The following is an 18,764-nucleotide window of genomic DNA, read 5'->3' as shown; positions in this document are numbered from 1 at the left end:
GTATGTAAACTTCTGACCCACTGGGAATGTGATGAAATAAAAGCTGACACAAATCATTCTCAACACTATATAAATAAGTAACTGACCAAAACATGAGATTTTTACTCTGATTAAATGTCAGGAATTGTGAAAAACTGAGTTTAAATGTATTTGACTAAAGTGGATGTAATCTGATGGAGGTAGATGTGTTGGGAGTGGAGATACTCTAGAATACTAGAGTATATAAATCTATATATATATATATATATATATATATATATATATATAAAAGGAGTGAGAAAATGGGTTATTGTCAAAGACAACTCTTACTGCAAACCAGAGAGAATATAAACTTCTATACAGGCATTCAGACAGCAGGTATTCAGAGAGAAAGGCAGGCAGGCAGATAGGGCTAAAGCAGTCAAGCAGCCTGCAGGCTTGTACCTACTGAGCACTCAGTCAGTCAGCTGACAGTGATTTAGTCTGTTCTAATGTGCTAGTGGTCATCTCCACAAGAGTAGCACATACATACAGTAGGCTACTACCTTATCCTCTTGGCTCCCTGACGGGTAATGCCTGTCCCTCCCTATACACCTCCACTCACCCTGTCCGATTTCCCAGGTTGCTGTGCGGCACGATTCTCCTTGGCATTACGGGCTGATTCCAGCTGGGTCTTCAGTTTCTCCATCAGAGCCTAAAGGTGACACACATTTAAAAACTTCACATGTTCCTTGACTGCACCCCACCCCACCCACATTAATGATGTCAGATGTTGCATGTGTGGATTTCTCGTACACAGAGTGCTGTTTCTCCATCCATGTCACACAGAATAACATTTAACAACCTCTCCTGATTGTATTCCACCATTACAAGAGGCTGATAGTATAATCACTGATTGAACACAACATAGTAGTCTGGTGTCCTTCACCGCAGCTGCCCTTCCCATGAGTCTAAATATTACAGCCTACTGAATAACAGAGGTTCTCCCCACCTTCTAACCCGCTGTCTCATGACAGGGATGTGGACAATGTGGAAAAGTAGCAGAGGAAGCCAATGAGTGTGTGTAGTAGTAGTAGTAGTATGTGCCTGGCCCATCTCTACCAGGCCCTTGTCAACTAAGAGGAGCTGACTGTGACTGGACACTGTCAGAGCAGACATTGTGATGGGGATCTAGATAAGTAGTGGCCACATCCACACTCAGTCCTCTGATGGGGATCTAGATAAGTAGTGGCCACATCCACACTCAGTCCTCTGATGGGGATCTAGATAAGTAGTGGCCACATCCACACTCAGTCCTCTGATGGGGATCTAGATAAGTAGTGGTCACATCCACACTCAGTCCTCTGAAGCCTGTCTCTAGTGACAGATGCCCATGCAAACTGTAGTACTATATACTACAGATTGGCTGGCCTCAGTACTATATACGACAGTTTGGCTGGCCTCAGTACGCCAAACTGTCGTACAGAGTACAGAGGCCAGCCAAACTGTCGTACAGAGTACCGAGGCCAGCCAAGCTGTCGTACAGAGTACCGAGGCCAGCCAAGCTGTCGTACAGAGTACCGAGGCCAGCCAAACTGTCGTACAGAGTACCGAGGCCAGCCAAGCTGTCGTACAGAGTACCGAGGCCAGCCAAGCTGTCGTACAGAGTACCGAGGCCAGCCAAGCTGTCGTACAGAGTACCGAGGCCAGCCAAGCTGTCGTACAGAGTACCGAGGCCAGCCAAGCTGTCGTACAGAGTACCGAGGCCAGCCAAGCTGTCGTACAGAGTACCGAGGCCAGCCAAGCTGTCGTACAGAGTACCGAGGCCAGCCAAACTGTCGTACAGAGTACCGAGGCCAGCCAAACTGTCGTACAGAGTACCGAGGCCAGCCAAATTGTCGTACAGAGTACTGAGGCCAGCCAAACTGTCATATATACGGTAGTAATGAGGCCAGCCAAACTGTAGTATATAGTACCGAGGCCAGCCAAACTGTCGTATATAGTACTGAGGCCAGTAAAACCTTATCGATTGACAGAGATGGATGGGGGTTGAGTGGACAGAGTGACTTCTACACTGCTCAAAAATATAAAGGGAACACTTAAACAACACAATGTAACTCCAAGTCAATCACACTTCTGTGAAATCAAACTGTCCACTTAGGAAGCAACACTGATTGACAATAAATTTCACATGCTGTTGTGCAAATGGAATAGACAACAGGTGGAAATTAGGCAATTAGCAAGACACCCCCAATAAAGGAGTGGTTCTGCTGGTGATAACCACAGACCACTTCTCAGTTCCTATATTTCCTGGCTGATGTTTTGGTCACTTTTGAATGCTGGCGGTGCTTTCACTCTAGTGGTAGCATGAGACGGAGTCTACAACCCACACAAGTGGCTCAGGTAGTGCAGCTCATCCAGGATGGCACATCAATGCGAGCTGTGGCAAGAAGGTTTGCTGTGTCTGTCAGCGTAGTGTCCAGAGCATGGAGGCGCTACCAGGTAACAGGCCAGTACATCGGGAGACGTGGAGGAGGCCGTAGGAGGGCAACAACCCAGCAGCAGGACCGCTACCTCCGCCTTTGTGCAAGGAGGAGCATGAGGAGCACTGCCAGAGCCCTGCAAAATTACCTCCAGCAGGCCACAAATGTGCATGTGTCTGCTCAAACGGTCAGAAACAGACTCCATGAGGGTGGTATGAGGGCCCGACGTCCACAGATGGGGGTTGTGCTTACAGCCCAACGTTTGGCATTTGCCAGAGAACACCAAGATTGGCAAATTCGCCACTGGCGCCCTGTGCTCTTCACAGATGAAAGCAGGTTCACACTGAGCACGTGACAGACGTGACAAGAGTCTGGAGACGCCGTGGAGAACGTTCTGCTGCCTGCAACATCCTCCAGCATGACCGGTTTGGCGGTGGGTCAGTCATGGTGTGGGGTGGCAATTCTTTGGGTGGGCCGCACAGCCATGTGCTCGCCAGAGGTAGCCTGACTGCCATTAGGTACCGAGATGAGATCCTCAGACCCCTTGTGAGACCATATGCTGATGTGGTTGGCCCTGGGTTCCTCCTAATGCAAGACAATGCTAGACCTCATGTGGCTGGAGTGTGTCAGCAGTTCCTGAAAGAGGAAGGCATTGATGCTATGGACTGGCCCGTCCGTTCCCCAGACCTGAATCCAATTGAGCACATCTGGGACATCATGTCTCGCTCCATCCCCCAACGCCACGTTGCACCACAGACTGTCCAGGAGTTGGCGGATGCTTTAGTCCAGGTCTGGGAGGAGATCCCTCAGGAGACCATCCGCCACCTCATCAGGCGCATGCCCAGGCGTTGTAGTGAGGTCATACAGGCACGTGGAGGCCACACAAACTACTGAGCCTCATTTTGACTTGTTTTAAGGACATTACATCAAAGTTGGATCAGCCTGTAGTGTGGTTTTCCACTTTAATTTTGAGTGTGACTCCAAATCCAGACCTCCATGGGTTGATACATTTGATTTCCATTGATAATGTTTGTGTGATTTTGTTGTCAGCACATTCAACTATGTAAAGAAAAAAGTATTTAATAAGAATATTTAATTCATTCAGATCCAGGATGTGTCATTTTAGTGTTCCCTTTATTTTTTTGAGCAGTGTATAAAATGAATCGTTTGCTTTGATCAAGGAGAGAGAGAGAGCCGAGGGACCTGATATGCTAGGGGAAGGGCCTATGGGCAGGGATGTATGGAACGCGTTTAGAATGGGTAATTATCGGTGTATTTTTTGTGTGTGACTAGGTAGGATGAGGAGATGCAACACAGCGATCATGTGGATGACCTCACCGTGTTACCCATAATCTCTGCCTTCACCAGTCTGGCCCCCAATTTGTTCATCTCTTCATCTGTGAGGATCGGTACCTCTTCTTCCTCCTCCTCACTCAAACTGTCACTACTGCTGTCAGATCTGAAGACACAGGGAAGAAGTTAAATGAAGCAAAGACAACAAGGACAAACACATTGTAAACATCAGAGACCTGTGTGTGTTAGAGGGATGTCCAAGAGGTTCTACTAAAGGTTCTACAGCATGGGAATAGACACACCGATCCATCAGGACATTATAGCTGTCCCAGCACTCAACTGCGTACAAATAAACAGCTTGTTCTGCTCTCTTCTCCACCGATGGCTTGCTCTCTCCCTCCCTCCATCTCCACCCGTCGCTCTTTCCGGTCCATTTCCCTGCTCTCTTTCACCCTCCATCCATCTCTAACCACCTCTCTCTCCCTCCCTCCATCTCTAACCACCTCTCCCTCCATCCATCTCTAACCACCTCTCCCTCCCTCCCATCTCTAACCACCTCTCCCTCCATCCATCCATCTCTAACCACCTCTCTCTCCCTCCCTCCCTCCATCTCCACCCGTCGCTCTTTCCGGTCCATTTCCCTGCTCTCTTTCACCCTCCATCCATCTCTAACCACCTCTCTCTCCCTCCCTCCCTCCATCTCTAACCACCTCTCTCTCCCTCCCTCCATCTCTAACCACCTCTCTCTCCCTCCCTCCATCTCTAACCACCTCTCTCTCCCTCCCTCCATCTCTAACCACCTCTCTCTCCCTCCATCCATCTCTAACCACCTCTCTCTCCCTCCATCCATCTCTAACCACCTCTCCCTTCATCCCTCCCTCCCTCCCTCTATCCATCTCTACGGCACCTTAATTTCACGCTGCAGAGGTTTAAAGGGCTTCTGGGTGCTGGTTTAACTTAATGACTTAGCTAATGATAGAGAGAGAAGGGGGAGCATAAGAGCAAAAAGGACAGAGAGAAAGAGAAAGGAAAGAAAGAGTAAGAGGAATGGGGAGAGATGGGAGTTGAGGTGGGAATAGAGGGAGCGAGGGCGAGAAAAAGAGCGAGAGTAAATATGAAGGAGAGAAGGTCTGGTTAATTCAGTGAGTTCTATGGTGAGTGACGTGATAACTGCTGAATGGATAAACGGTCACTGTGCAGACTGTCTGATGATTGGGGGGAACGCTTGCTTAAATATCCAAGCATGTTAGATGAGTGATTGGTATAGGGGAGAGAGGAAGACAACATTAATTGCTAAACAGTTGGAACAGTGCTGTGGCGACTGTGTATTTGACCTCTAACCTGGATGATGTCACTTCAAGCCTGTTGCTGCTATGACCCTGGTCAGGAGTAGACATGGTTTTCCCAGACTCCCTCTCTTTATCCTGCGCCGAATTTCCTGAAGCAGATCTCTGTCCGGAGCTGCTCTTGCTCCAGGCCGGACCGCTGCTCTTCCGATCCAACTCCTCAATGTCAGACCCAGGTTTCAGGAAACCCATGGAAGCTCGGGCCGGAGCAGGGGCTGACACTCCTAGAAAAGAAACTCATCAGTAGAGTGAGTGTGTGCGCGCGGAATGTGTGTGTGGAACGAGGTACTACACTCAACTCACCATCATCATCATCGTCAGCAGGCTTGAGGAAGCGACTTTTCAGAGCTCCGAGGGACAGGGGAGGCTGAATCTGGCCAAGCCCAGATCCAAGGCTCTCATCCCCACCCCTCTCTCTGGGTCTGTCCCTCTCTCTGCCTCCAGCCCTCTCTCTATCCCGGTCACTAGGTCTACCTCCATCCCTCTCTCTACCTCCAGCTCTCTCTCTGCCTCCAGCTCTCTCTCTGCCTCCAGCTCTCTCTCTGCCTCCAGCTCTCTCTCTTTCCTGGTCACTAGGTCTACCTCCATCCCTCTCTCTGCCTCCAGCTCTCTCTCTTTCCTTGTCACTAGGTCTACCTCCATCCCTCTCTCTATCCCTGTCACTAGGTCTACCGCCATCCCGTTCGCTGTCTCCATCTCTAGCTCTGTTCCTATCCCGATCTCTGTCTCGGTGACGATCTCTTTCCCTCTCTCCATCTCTTTCACTATCTCTTTCCCCATCCTTCTCTTTCTCTCCAGGTAAATCCCTACCCTTGTCTGGTCTCCTCCACCTCTCTCTATCCATCCCCACTTCTCCTTTCCTCCACATTCTATCTTCCTGTCCTCTCCTCCATCTTTGTCGGTCTCTCCCCTCTTCCTCTCCTCTCCCTTCCCCCTCTCCTCTCTTGTAGCCATACACAGCAATCTCAGCCTCATACATCCTCTTCTGAAACTTCTCCATGGACTGCATGTGAAACAAACACAAATAATAAACATACACACAGGTGAGCGGTGTGATATGATGTTCCCAAGGTGCATTTCAATGTACCCAAGGTTCATGAGTTTTCTAACTTTTGACAGACGGAGCGCCGACACTGCATAGAAGGAATTAACCAGGGAGATAGGGAAAGAGTCTGACAGTAGGAACGCGTCAGCAGCAGGAACGCGTCAGCAGCAGGAACGCGTCAGCAGCAGGAACGCGGCAGCAGCAGGAACGCGGCAGCATTAGGAACGCGTATGGAAGATTGCACGTTGGAGAATTTGTGTACATGTGAGAATGTTTACATAGTGATCTGTTAATACTGTTTATACAGGTGTTTTTGTATGGATTATGTCTGCCGGCCTGTGTGTGCATGTACTCTCACCCCATATCGCTCTGCCACTATGACCTCCAGACTGCGTTGCTCTCGCTCCGCCTGCTCTCTCATCCTCTGGTAAGACTTCCTGAGCCAACCTAGTCCTCCATCATCTACAGTTGCAGCTAAAGACAGACGGGGAGAGATGGTGAGGAGAGACAGTGTAAGGCAGTAAGAAGGGAGGAAAGGAGGAGATGGCAAAGGAGAGAGAGAGTGAGCAAGAGGTGGACAAAGACCAGAGGTAGGAGGGGAATAACTAGAGTTAACTTTTTACCTGTGGGAAATTAGAACATCATATTCAACTTCCCAAGAGAACAGCTAGGCCTCACCCTCTTCTCCGGAACACAGCACAGAGAATGGGAACATTTCACATCTGCCTTCCCCAGAGAAGTCACCCCCTTCTCTCCCTCAATCTCTTTCCTCTCACACCGTGTGCGCGCACATGTGTCAAAAGCCCAAGTTAAGTGAGGTTTAACAGCCTCCCCCCATTCCCTCTCACACACACACACCTCTTCATTACCCTCTTAGTCAAACCAAGGATGAGGAAAACAACATTCCCTTCTGACACACACAGCTTAGAGAGAGAAAAGAGTGTGTGTGTGCGTACTGTCAATGTCTGTATTTAGGAGTTTGGTATGCATACATAAGTGACAGTGTGCGTCACTGTCTGTACGAGTGTTTTAAATCTGCTTATTCTGCCACTCTGTTAAAGTGAAGCTTAGGAGATGGCAGAGTGCACCCTTCTGAGCGGAGATGACACAGTCAGCTTAAGAGAACCAAGCGCCTCTCTCTGTACCTCTTCCTTTTAAAAAATGTTCTTCTCTCATCTCTCTCTATACTCCCTGCCTGCAGCAAATCCTTTCTGCCTGCCTCCAACCTCTGCCTGCCTCCAACCTCTGCCTGCCTCCAACCTCTGCCTGCCTCCAACCTCTGCCTGCCTCCAACCTCTGTCATTCTCATTCCATGTGCCAGAAATGCTTTACCTGATTTGCCATGACAGTGTCTCCTTCTCCCACATTCTGTCTGTCTGTCTGTGATTTAAGTGGTGTCTGGGCCCTCAGTGACTGTACATACAGTGAACTCAACTCATTCCTCTCCTCTCAGAGAAAGACAGGGCAGTGGTCCTAGCCAAGACAGAGAGGGAGGGGAAAGTCGTAGCCCAGAGAAGGAGGGGAGGGGAGAGTCCTAGCCCAGAGAAGGAGGGGAGGGGAGAGTCCTAGCCCAGAGAAGGAGGGAGGGGAGAGTCCTAGCCCAGAGAAGGAGGGGAGGGGAGAGTCCTAGCCCAGAGAAGGTCTGTGAGGGGAGAGTCCTAGCCCAGAGAGGGAGGGGAGGGGAGAGTCCTAACACAGACAGAGGGAGGGGGATTCCTAACACAGACAGAGGGAGGGGAGGGGGATTCCTAACACAGACAGAGGCAGGGGAGGGGGATTCCTAACACAGACAGAGGGAGGGGAGGGGGATTCCTAACACAGACAGAGGGAGGGGAGGGGGTTGACCAACGACTGGGCTGATATAGAGAGTTGTGTACATGGGTTTGATGATTAAACTTTAGGTATAAGTATGAGAGTAGAAAAGGTTGATAAGAGTGAAGTTGTGTAAGGGGTTTCAGTTACCTTTTACAAGCACATTCCTGGCCTTCTCTTCTGGGGGCAGGCCACTCCCCCCGTCCTTCCAGAACGGGTTCAACTCCAGCTTGTGCAGACCAGCCTACGGCACCCCCCCACACACACACACACAATTGTCAAGTCCCTTTTCCCTGCTCAGTTTGGCACTTTTGGTTGCCCAGGTAACCAACAGATAAGGCAATGGACTTCCATCAACCTTCATTTAAACATAGCGAGTACACACCTGCTCGATGACCCAGGCCTTCTGTTTCTCTTCCCCTTTCAACCTTTCTTTCTCAGCCCTCTTCTCTGCTGTTGACGTTGTTCTCATTGTCAAGAAGTCAAAGGTCATCCACTCATCTCTCTAGCAGATGGCGACAGGGATAGAGAGAGAGGAACGGACAACACACATGAATCATGTTATGAAACTTGACAATAATTGCCTGACAATAACAGCAAACCAATCAATAAAGAAATCAATATAGAACATAAAATCATTATGTACATGTCGGTTAATGTAAACGGTACATGGGTTCATAACCCTCAGCGCTAATACAACCCTCAGCGCTAATACAATCCTCAGCGCTAATACAACCCTCAGCGCTAATACAACCCTCAGCGCTAATACAACCCTCAGCGCTAATACAACCCTCAGCGCTAATACAACCCTCAGCGCTAATACAACCCTCAGCGCTAATACAACCCTCAAGCCATAATATTGGATCCTAAAAGTATCTCCCCCCAAAAAATCTCTCACTGAGCAGGCCGTTATACACACACACACACACACACACAGTGGGGGTAAATCTAATGAGGGAAGATGTGTGACAGCATTAGTAAAACATTCCGGACCATCCCGCCTTACCCATCAACATCACCTTGTTAGAAAAGCCTGGCTATTAATTGTTGTTGACACAGGCTGTGCATCGATCAGACTTCATTAAGAGTGGGGCTCTATTGAACCCTTCTCCTAGAAACACACACACAAGCATTTCACCGCACCTTTAATACAAATACATACAAACTTCCTAGACCATAGAGCTCAATAAAGCCACACCACTATACAAACCAAGAGCAGCGTAGAACCCTCCAACTCAAACCCCATCTTGACTACTTGCCTAGCTACTTGTTCTCTTTGGGCATCAATGAAAGATCGGGAGGTTTGATCATGCCGCGGGGGAGGTTTGATCATGCTGCGGGGGAGGTTTGATCATGCCGCGGGGAAGGTTTGATCATGCCGCGGGGAAGGTTTGATCATGCCGCGGGGAAGGTTTGATCATGCCGCGGGGAAGGTTTGATCATGCCGCGGGGAAGGTTTGATCATGCCGCGGGGAAGGTATGATCATGCCGCGGGGAAGGTATGATCATGCCGCGGGGAAGGTATGATCATGCCGCGGGGAAGGTTTGATCATGCCGCGGGGAAGGTATGATCATGCCGCGGGGAAGGTATGATCATGCCGCGGGGGAGGCTTAGTGAAATCAGAAGATTATCAGGTGTTTTGTCGTCCAATATTCAACACAGTGTCCAAAAACTGTGTCTCTGTTGAAGTTCTTGGGTCTTCCAGCAGGACAATGACCCCAAAACACGCATCAAAAAGCACCCAGGAATGGTTAAAGGGATACTGTGGGATTCTGACAATGATGCCCTTTATTTACTTCCCCAGAGTCAGATGAACTTCTGGATACCATTTTATTTCTCTGTGTCCAGTATGAAGGAAGTTAGGAGGTACTTTTGCAAGCAAATGCTAACTAGTGTTAGCACAATGACATGTATATGGGTAACTGTTTACAAATGTAAGCAAGGTTTGACATTATTATGCTTTAATTAAATATTATATCAGTCCACAAATCATTTTTGATTTATGTTCTGACCCACTGACCATGGCTCAAGAATTGTTTTTACCCACGGCTGAATCTATGCAGTTGATGATCCCTGTCTTAGGGTTTACCGGTGCTGTCGAGGGGGGAAAGATGGGGGTGTTACCTGGTTGTTCTCGGGTGGGGTAGGGCTGTTGTCTGTGGGCTTGGCCTCGGACTTGGCAGGAATCTTCCAGGCTTTACCCGAGGCCTCTGTCTGGGGCTGGGCCTCAACCCACTCATTTCCTGTCCCCTGGAGAGCCAGAAAAGAGGGCAAAAATGAATACAGTGCTTACAGCAAGTATTCATACACCGACTTATTCCACATTTAGTTGTGTTAGAGCATGAATTCAACATGGATTAAATTGGTTTTTTCCCCCTCACCCATCTACACACAATATAATTATTTTTTAATTAATTGAACCTTTTTTTAACTGGGAAAGTCAATGACGGCCTACTAAAAGGCATAAGGCCTCCTGCGGGGACGGGGATTAAAAATAAATACAGGACAAAACACTCATCACAACGAGACAACACTACATAACAACATAGCAAGGCAGCAACACATAACACAGCATGGTGACAACACAACAACATGGTGGCAACATGGTAGCAGCACAAAACATAACACAGCATGGTGACAACACAACAACATGGTAGCAGCACAAAACATAACACAAACAACAGCACAAAGGGCAAGAATCGACATCGAGAGCATGCTGACTGGTTGAATCACTGCCTGGTATGGCAATTGCTCGGCCTCTAACCGCAAGGCACTACAGAGGGTATGCGTACGGGCCAGTACATCACTGGAGCTAAGCTGCCTGCCATCCAGGACCTCTACACCAGAGGACCTCTACACCAGGCGGTGTCAGAGGAAGGCCCTAAAAATTGTCAAAGACCCCAGCCACCCCAGTCATAGACTGTTCTCTCTACTACCGCATAGCAAGCGGTACCGGAGTGCCAAGTCTCTGACAAAAAGGCTTCTCAACAGCTTTTACCCCCAAGCCATAAGACACCTGAACAGGTAATCAAATGGCTACCCGGACTATTTGCATTGTGTGCCCCCTCAACCCCTCTTTTACGCTGCTGCTACTCTCTGTTTATCATATATGCATAGTCAGTTTAACCATATCTACATGTACATACTACCTCAATCAGCCTGACTAACCGATGTCTGTATATAGCCCCTCCACTGTATATAGCCCCTCCACTGTATATAGCCCCTCCACTGTATATAGCCCCTCCACTGTATATAGCCCCTCCACTGAAAATGTATTTTTACTGTTGTTTAATTTCTTTACTTACCTATTGTTCACATAATACCTTTTTTGCACTATTGGTTAGAGCCTGTAAGTAAGCATTTCACTGTAAGTATTAGAGACAACAATACATAACACAAAGCAGCCACAACTGTCAGTAAGAGTGCCCATGATTGAGTCTTCGAATGAAGACATTGAGATAAAACTGTCCAGTTTGAGTGTTTGTTGCAGCTCGTTCCAGTCGCTAGCTGCAGCGAAATGAAAAGACGAGACCCAAGGATGTGTGTGCTTTGGGGACCTGTTGCGACGACCAAACCCGGATCCGGGATTCTATTTATAGGCCTAAGCTCATTACCATAACGCAACGTTAACTATTCATGAAAATCGCAAATGAAATGAAATAAATATGCTATCTCTCAAGCTTAGCCTTTTGTTAACAACACTGTCATCTCAGATTTTCAAAATATGCTTTTCAACCATAGGAAAACAATCATTTGTGTAACAGTAGCTAGCTAGCGTAGCATTTAGCGTTAGCATTAGCGTTAGCATTCAGCAGGCAACAATCACAAAAACAAGTAAAGCCTTCAAATAAAATAACTTACCTTTGAAGAACTTCTGATGTTTTCAATGAGGAGACTCAGTTAGATAGCAGATGCTCAGTTTTTCCAAAAAGATTCTTTGTGTATTAGAAATAGCTCCGTTTTGTACATCACATTTGGCTACCAAAAAAAAAAAAAAAAAAAAAAAAAAAAAAAAAAATTCAGCCCTCAAAACGCGAACTTTTTTCCAAATTAACTCCATAATATCGACTGAAACATGGCAAACGTGGTTTAGAATCAATCCTCAAGGTGTTTTTCCACATATCTCTTCAATGATATATCCTTCGTGGAAGCCTGGTTTCTCCTTGCTCTCAAATGGAAAAATAATTGCACCTGGCTTTACGCTCCAATTTCGACGCAGGGACACCAGGCGGACACTTGGAAAATGTAGTCTCTTATGGTCAATCTTCCAATGATATGCCTACAAATACGTCACAATGCTGCAAACGCCTTGGGGAAACGACATAAAGTGTAGGCTCATTCCTTGCGCAATCACAGCCATATAAGGAGACAATGGAAAACAGAGCTTCAGAGATTCTGCTCATTTCCTGGTTGACGTATCATCTTGGTTTCGCCTGTAGAATGAGTTCTGGGGCACTTACAGACAATATCTTTGCAGATTCTGAAACTTCAGTGTTTTCTTTCCAAAACGGTCAATAATATGCATAGTCGAGCATCTTTTCGTGACAAAATATTGCGCTTAAAACGGGAACGTTTTTTATCCAAAAATGAAATAGCGCCCCTAGAGATCCAAGAGGTTTTAAATAAAGGTGTCAGCCTCCCGAGTGATTTGAGTCCAGGCTCTGTCTCAGCCTGGCCGCAAACCAGGAGGACGCACGGGGCAGCGCACAATTGTCCGGGTTAGGAGAGGGTGGCAGGGATGTTCTTGTCCCGTCACACCCTAGCGACTCCTGTGGCGCAAAGCACGCTGACACGATCGCCAGGTGTACCGGTGTTCCCTCCGACATATTGGTGTGGCTGGCTTCCGGGTTAAGTGGGCATTGTGTCAAGAAGCAGTGCAGCTTGGTTGGGTTGTGTTTCGGAGGAGGCACGGCTCTCGACCTTCGCCTCTCCCGAGCCCATAAGGGAGTTGCAGCGATGGGACAATTGGATAAAATAAAAAGAATAATAAAAAGCAGCACCTTTGGCAGTGATTACAGCTGTGAGTCTTTCTGGGTGAGTCTAAGAGCTTAACACACCCGGATTGTAAAATGTTTGCCCATTATTCTTCAAGCTCTGTCAAATGGTTGTTAATCATTTTCAGATCTTGTCATTGATTTTCAAGTAGATTTGAGTCCAAATTAACTTGGCCAATCAGGAACATTCACTGTCTTCTTGGTAAGCCATCCAGTATAGATTTGGTATTGTGTTTTAAGTTACTGTCCTGCTGAAAAGGGAATTCATCTCCCAGTATCTGGTGGTAAGCAGACAACCAGGTTTTCCTCTATAATGTTGCCTGTGCTTAGTGCCATTCAGTTTAATTTTATCCTGAAAACTTCCCAGTCCTTAACAACTACAAGCATACCCATAACATGATGCAGCCACCACTACGCTTGAAAATATGGAGAGTGGTACTCAGTAAAGCGCTGTATTGGATTTTCCCCAAATAGAACTTTGAATTCAGGACAAAAAGTGAATTGTTTTGGAATAGTTGTATTCTGCACAGGCTTCCTTTACACTCTGTCAATTGGGTTAGTATTGAGGAGTAACTACAATATTGTTGATCCATCCTCAGTTTTATCCTATCACAGACATTAAACTCTGTAACTGTTTTAAAGTAACCATTGGCCTTATGGTGAAATCCTTGAACGGTTTCCTTCCTCTACGGCAACTGAGTTAGGAAAGACGCCTGTATCTTTGTAGTGACCGAGTGTATCAATACACCATCCAAAGTTTAATTAATAACTTCACCATGTTCAAAGGGATTTTCAATGTCTGCTTTTGTTTTGTTTTACCCATCTACCAATAGGTGCCCTTCTTTGTGTGGCATTGGAAACCTCCCTGGTCTTTGTGTTTGAAATTCACTGCTTGACTGAGAGACCTTATAGATAATTGTATGTGTGAGGTATAGAAAAGAGGTAGTCATTAAACAAAAATCACATTAAACACTATTATTGTACACAAAGTGAATCCATGCAAATTATTAAGCAAATGTTCACTCCTGAACTTATTTAGACTTGCCATAAGAAAAAGGTTGAATATTTATTGACTTGAGACATTTCAGCTTCTCAATTTTGTATTAATTTGTAAACATTATTCAGCGTTGACATTACGGGGTATTGTGTACAGGCCAGTGATAAAAAGTATTATTATTATTGTTGTTTTTTAAATCGCTATTTAATCCATTTTAAATCCAGGCTGTAACAAAATGTGGAAAAAGTCAAGGGGTGTGAATACTTGCTGAAGGCACTGTATGTTCAGGACAGAGGACAGGAAGCCCAAGAGAGGGAATCAGAATGAAAGGGAATGTGAGATGTGAGAGGAAAATAAAGGTGAAAGGAAAGGAGGGGTGCAATACAAAGATATGCCAGTAGGGGGTGCAATACAAAGATATGCCAGTAGGGGGTGCAATACAAAGATATGCCAGTCCAATGACACTTACCTCTGAGCTGGACCCATCTCCTCCTTCAGTTCTCTTCTTCTCCTTCTTCTCCTTCTTCCTCTTCTTCTTAATCTTCTTGGCCTTTTTCTCTTTCTTCTTCTTGCCTGAAACCTCCTGAAGGTGACAGAAATGAGTGGGCCTGATTAAAATATGCAAAACGAAGTGATCAGTATGAAGACGTGATAGATAGGATAAAGGGTTTGGAAACATCAATAAGCTAGAGCTACAAAAAAGATGACAGTATGAAAAACAGCTCAGCTCTAGGTCTACTGTTACTGGATGACAACCACATATTGACTTAGGGGTCAACCATACTACTAGGCCATGCAGAGGATAGGGAGGTCACACGAACTACCTCCTCAAATCAAATCAAATTTTATTTGTCACATACACATGGTTAGCAGATGTTAATGCGAGTGTAGCGAAATGCTTGTGCTTCTAGTTCCGACAATGCAGTAATAACAAGTAATCTAACTAACAATTCCAAAACTACTGTCTTGTACACAGTGTAAGGGGATAAAGAATATGTACATAAGGATATATGAATGAGTGATGGTACAGAGCAGCATAGGCAAGATACAGTAGATGGTATCGAGTACAGTATGTACAAATGAGATGAGTATGTAAACAAAGTGGCATAGTTTAAAGTGGCTAGTGATACGTATTACATAAGGATACAGTCGATGATATAGAGTACAGTATATACGTATGCATATGAGATGAATAATGTAGGGTAAGTAACATTATATAAGGTAGCATTGTTTAAAGTGGCTAGTGATATATTTACATCATTTCCCATCATCATCATTAAAAGGTCATCATCATTAAAAGGTCATGGGGTTACCAACGCAACGACCTGCTGACCTGTTCTAGCTGCTGCAGTCGGAGGTCAACTTCAGGGAGCATCCAGGTGTCCTCTCCTCGCTGTCTCTTCAGCTCCTTCCTTTTCTCCTCCTTCTCATACTGCTGCTTAGCCTGAGGGAGGGAGGGGGGAGATTAAGTGAGAGAGGGGGAGGAAGAAGGGAGAGATGAGGTGAGAAAGAAATGGAGAGTTCAGGTGTGTCACCATTTCACAAACACCTCACACTGTGTTTATATAGTCAACACAGCTGCTCAGGAGATAACATGGACCCCACTACTCTGTGTTGATGTTTTTGTGTGCATGACATGCATATGTATTGTGTAAGGTGTTAAGTGGTTGTATGTGTGTTCTGAAAGAGGAATTTAACCATGTTAAAATGAATCCGGAGTGGTTGCGTCACAGCCCTTATCTCCCTGCAGCAGTGTTTGTCCTGCCATCCCCTTCAGACGCCATTACCTGACTGACGACACCTCATATTCACACACACTATGGTGTGCCTCGATCAATCACACCACTGTAAACAATAACAATCTGCTTCCATTGATGCAAGCCTCCACCCGCCTTGTCATTTCCTTCCTGTCCTCAGAGAGCACAGCGTAATTTGCTCTGTATTTCTCCCTAGTAATCTATTGTAAAAGTGATCTTAACACCTTACACCATACAAAATGAAGGAGCTGATCGTGGACTTCAGGAAATAGCAGAGTGAGCACGCCCCTATCCACTTTGCTGGGACCGCAGTGGAGAAGGTGGAAAGCTTGATGTTCCTCGGCCTACACATCACTGACGATCTGAAATGATCCACCCACACAGACAAACCAAATCAAATTGTACTTGTCACATGCGCTAAATACAACAGTGAAATAGTTGCTTTCAAGCCCTTAACCAACAATGCAGTTTTAAGAAATATAGGAAATAAAAGTAACAAATACAGTGTGGTGAAGAAGGCGCAACAGCACCTCTTCAACCTCAGGAGGCTGAAGAAATGTGGCTTGGCTCTAAGACCCTCACAAACCTTTACGCACAATTGAGAGCATCCTGTTGTGCTGGATCACAGCCTGGTACGGCAACTGCACCGCCCGCAACCACAGGGCTCTCCAGAGGGTGGTGCGGTCTGCCAAACGCATCACCAGGGGCACACTGCCTGCCCTCCTGGACACCTACAGCACCCGATGTCACAGGAAGGCCAAAAAGCTCATCAAGGACAACAACCACCCAAGCCATGACCTGTTCACCCCACTACCATCCAGAAGATGAGGTCAGTACAGGTGCATCAAAGCTGGGACTGAGAGACTGAAAAACAGCTTCTATCTCAAGGCCACCAGACTGTTAAATAGCCATCACTAGCCGACTACCACCCGGTTACCCAACCCTGCACCTTAGAGGCTGCTACCCTATATACATAGACTTTGAATCACTGGCCACTTTAAAAATGTAACACTAGACACTTTAATAAAGTTAACATACTGCTTTACTCATCTTATATGTATATACTGTATTCTAATCTACTATATTTTAGTCAATGTCACTCCAACATTGCTCGTCCTAATATTTATATATTTCTTAATTCCATTACTTTACTTTTAGATTTGTGTGTAGTGTTGTGAATTGTTAGATATTACTGCACTGTTGGAGCTAGGAACAAGCATTTCACTACACCAGCAATAACATCTGCTAAATATGTGTATGTGTAACAGTATAGCTTCCATCCCTCTCCTCACCCTTCCTGGTCTCTTACCAGGGACCCTCTGCACACATCGACAACAGCCACATTCGAAGCAGAGCAAGGGGAGCAAGGGGAACAACTACTTCAAGGTCTCAGAGCGAGTGACGTCACCGATTGAAACGCTAGCCATTTCACATCGGTTACATATGTGACCAATAACATTTGATTTGATCACCTGAGGTGGGTAGACAGAGGCAGAAAGAGGCATGCACCAGCTCTGTTATGTACAACCTCGCCACCTAGTGTTTGCCATATTCACATCACACCTGACTGACCACCAGAGAGAGAATAACAGCATTGTACTGTAGCAAAGCCACCATGGGGGGGAAAAGGGACAAGTTAATGTACTTGGGAAGGAATTGAAAATGAATGCAAGTAATGCTAACTAGTTTCTACAAATACTTCAGTCAGCAGTGTTCGACTGTATAGTTCTAACACACGTTTAAAGGTAGTTAGCTTAGCTAAGACGAAATAGGTACAGTAGCTAGCCAGCCAGCCATGTGACTCTGGTTCGTGCTATCCGGATTCCTTCGGAAGTCCCTAACCCATTTTAATGTTCAACTTCAGTGAGTGGGGTGGGGAGACGTCCCAATGATCCCTGCTAGCAAGGACCATGTGACTTCCTCTCACTGTTTTGATGTTTGCTAGCGAATTGGCTAAGATAGCTAGCTAGCTAGCTACACATATATGCTGTACTAGCTAGTATGTAATAGCATTATTCAAACGACTTATTATCACTGTATAATATTGAACATACGTATATGTACCAATTGCAAATATTGTAGAAAATGCATCACAAACCTAGCTAACTAAGTCGTATGGCAGACCTTCAGGCTAGCTATTTGTTAGCATTCAACTAGTCGTTGCAGCAATACACTTGGCTTTTGTACTGGCGTTATATCAACGTATCTTACATTGCGCATGTAGACTAGTATCTAATTATAAAGCACACATATGTACCTTCTGAATAACCTCCTCCCTGGCTTTACGTTTGTATTCTTTTCGGACTTCGATGCTGTTAACACTTTCAAAACTGCCTCCGTGCGTCGCCATAACACTGCCGTTAAATGTGCTTCCATCAACTGTCGCAAAAATATTTACGAGACCTGAAAATACATTGTTTCTGGTTAATGTAGTCCACTGCTTTGGATCGTACAAACAAATAAAACATTTTTTTTTAAATAGATAGAAATACAGTTGTATTTTGTGAACGTGTGAACAAACTGATATAAAAACCAACCTGGATTACCTGGAAAATTATTGTACAGGTAGTAGGGCAGTGTACTCATCCCATAACTGCAAGGTTCAATCCCCCCTCTTTTAGGCCTTCATTGAACGTTTTCTCTGTTCTCAATCTCACTGTGTCTGCAGAACACTACTTGAGAGATGGGATATAGTGTAGCTCTCATATAATTAAAATGTCATTCTCGTTCTGTGGTGGCTCCAGTGTGTTATGCTGGGTAGGCTAAAGGAAAAGGGACTATACAGTATTGGCCTGCCTATGACAAGGCCAAGATGTTTACCATAATAAGGAATGCAAAATGGCCTATAATGAATAGGAATGTATTGCAATGATGTTGTCTTGATGTCACTATCTATTTGATCAATACACTGTGGGCAGGTAGACCCTAGACCCTATCTAACCACCTTTAATTTTCTGAAAATGTCAAGTGCCTATCTGAGGCAGACAACAGCAGCAGCACAACAATCAATAGCCAGATAAAACACTAGGTACGGTAGACTCCAGCCTCCTTTTAACTACATAACTGTTTTTTCAGTCC

General features: G+C 45.8%; 1 protein-coding gene across 3 annotated transcripts in view; it reads right to left on the bottom strand.

Annotated features, from left to right (window-relative positions):
- LOC139385965 (CWF19 like cell cycle control factor 2) overlaps positions 1-18,063 on the bottom strand; it is a 30,551-nt gene extending 12,488 nt beyond the window's left edge. The window contains exons 1-12 of one of the 3 annotated variants that reach the window (XM_071131281.1): positions 17,944-18,063; positions 15,263-15,373; positions 14,399-14,512; positions 10,063-10,188; positions 8,323-8,442; positions 8,088-8,181; positions 6,484-6,599; positions 5,663-6,083; positions 5,384-5,554; positions 5,076-5,304; positions 3,780-3,900; positions 584-673 (exon numbers count right to left, since the gene is read on the bottom strand). In XM_071131281.1, the coding sequence (XP_070987382.1) occupies positions 584-673; positions 3,780-3,900; positions 5,076-5,304; positions 5,384-5,554; positions 5,663-6,083; positions 6,484-6,599; positions 8,088-8,181; positions 8,323-8,442; positions 10,063-10,188; positions 14,399-14,512; positions 15,263-15,373; positions 17,944-18,036 (1,806 nt within the window). In that variant the 5' untranslated portion in view covers positions 18,037-18,063. Of the gene's footprint in view, positions 1-583; positions 674-3,779; positions 3,901-5,075; positions 5,305-5,383; positions 6,084-6,483; positions 6,600-8,087; positions 8,182-8,322; positions 8,443-10,062; positions 10,189-14,398; positions 14,513-15,262; positions 15,374-17,943 lie in introns of all 3 variants that reach the window. The other 2 variants (XM_071131282.1, XM_071131280.1) reach the window with 2 other exon arrangements.
- Positions 18,064-18,764: the final 701 nt, after the last annotated feature.

The sequence above is a fragment of the Oncorhynchus clarkii genome, chromosome 27 (assembly GCF_045791955.1).
Source record: "Oncorhynchus clarkii lewisi isolate Uvic-CL-2024 chromosome 27, UVic_Ocla_1.0, whole genome shotgun sequence".
NCBI lineage: Eukaryota > Metazoa > Chordata > Actinopteri > Salmoniformes > Salmonidae > Oncorhynchus > Oncorhynchus clarkii.
The sequence above is the reverse complement of the archived record's forward strand: the minus strand, read 5'-3'. Positions and strand labels throughout refer to the sequence as shown.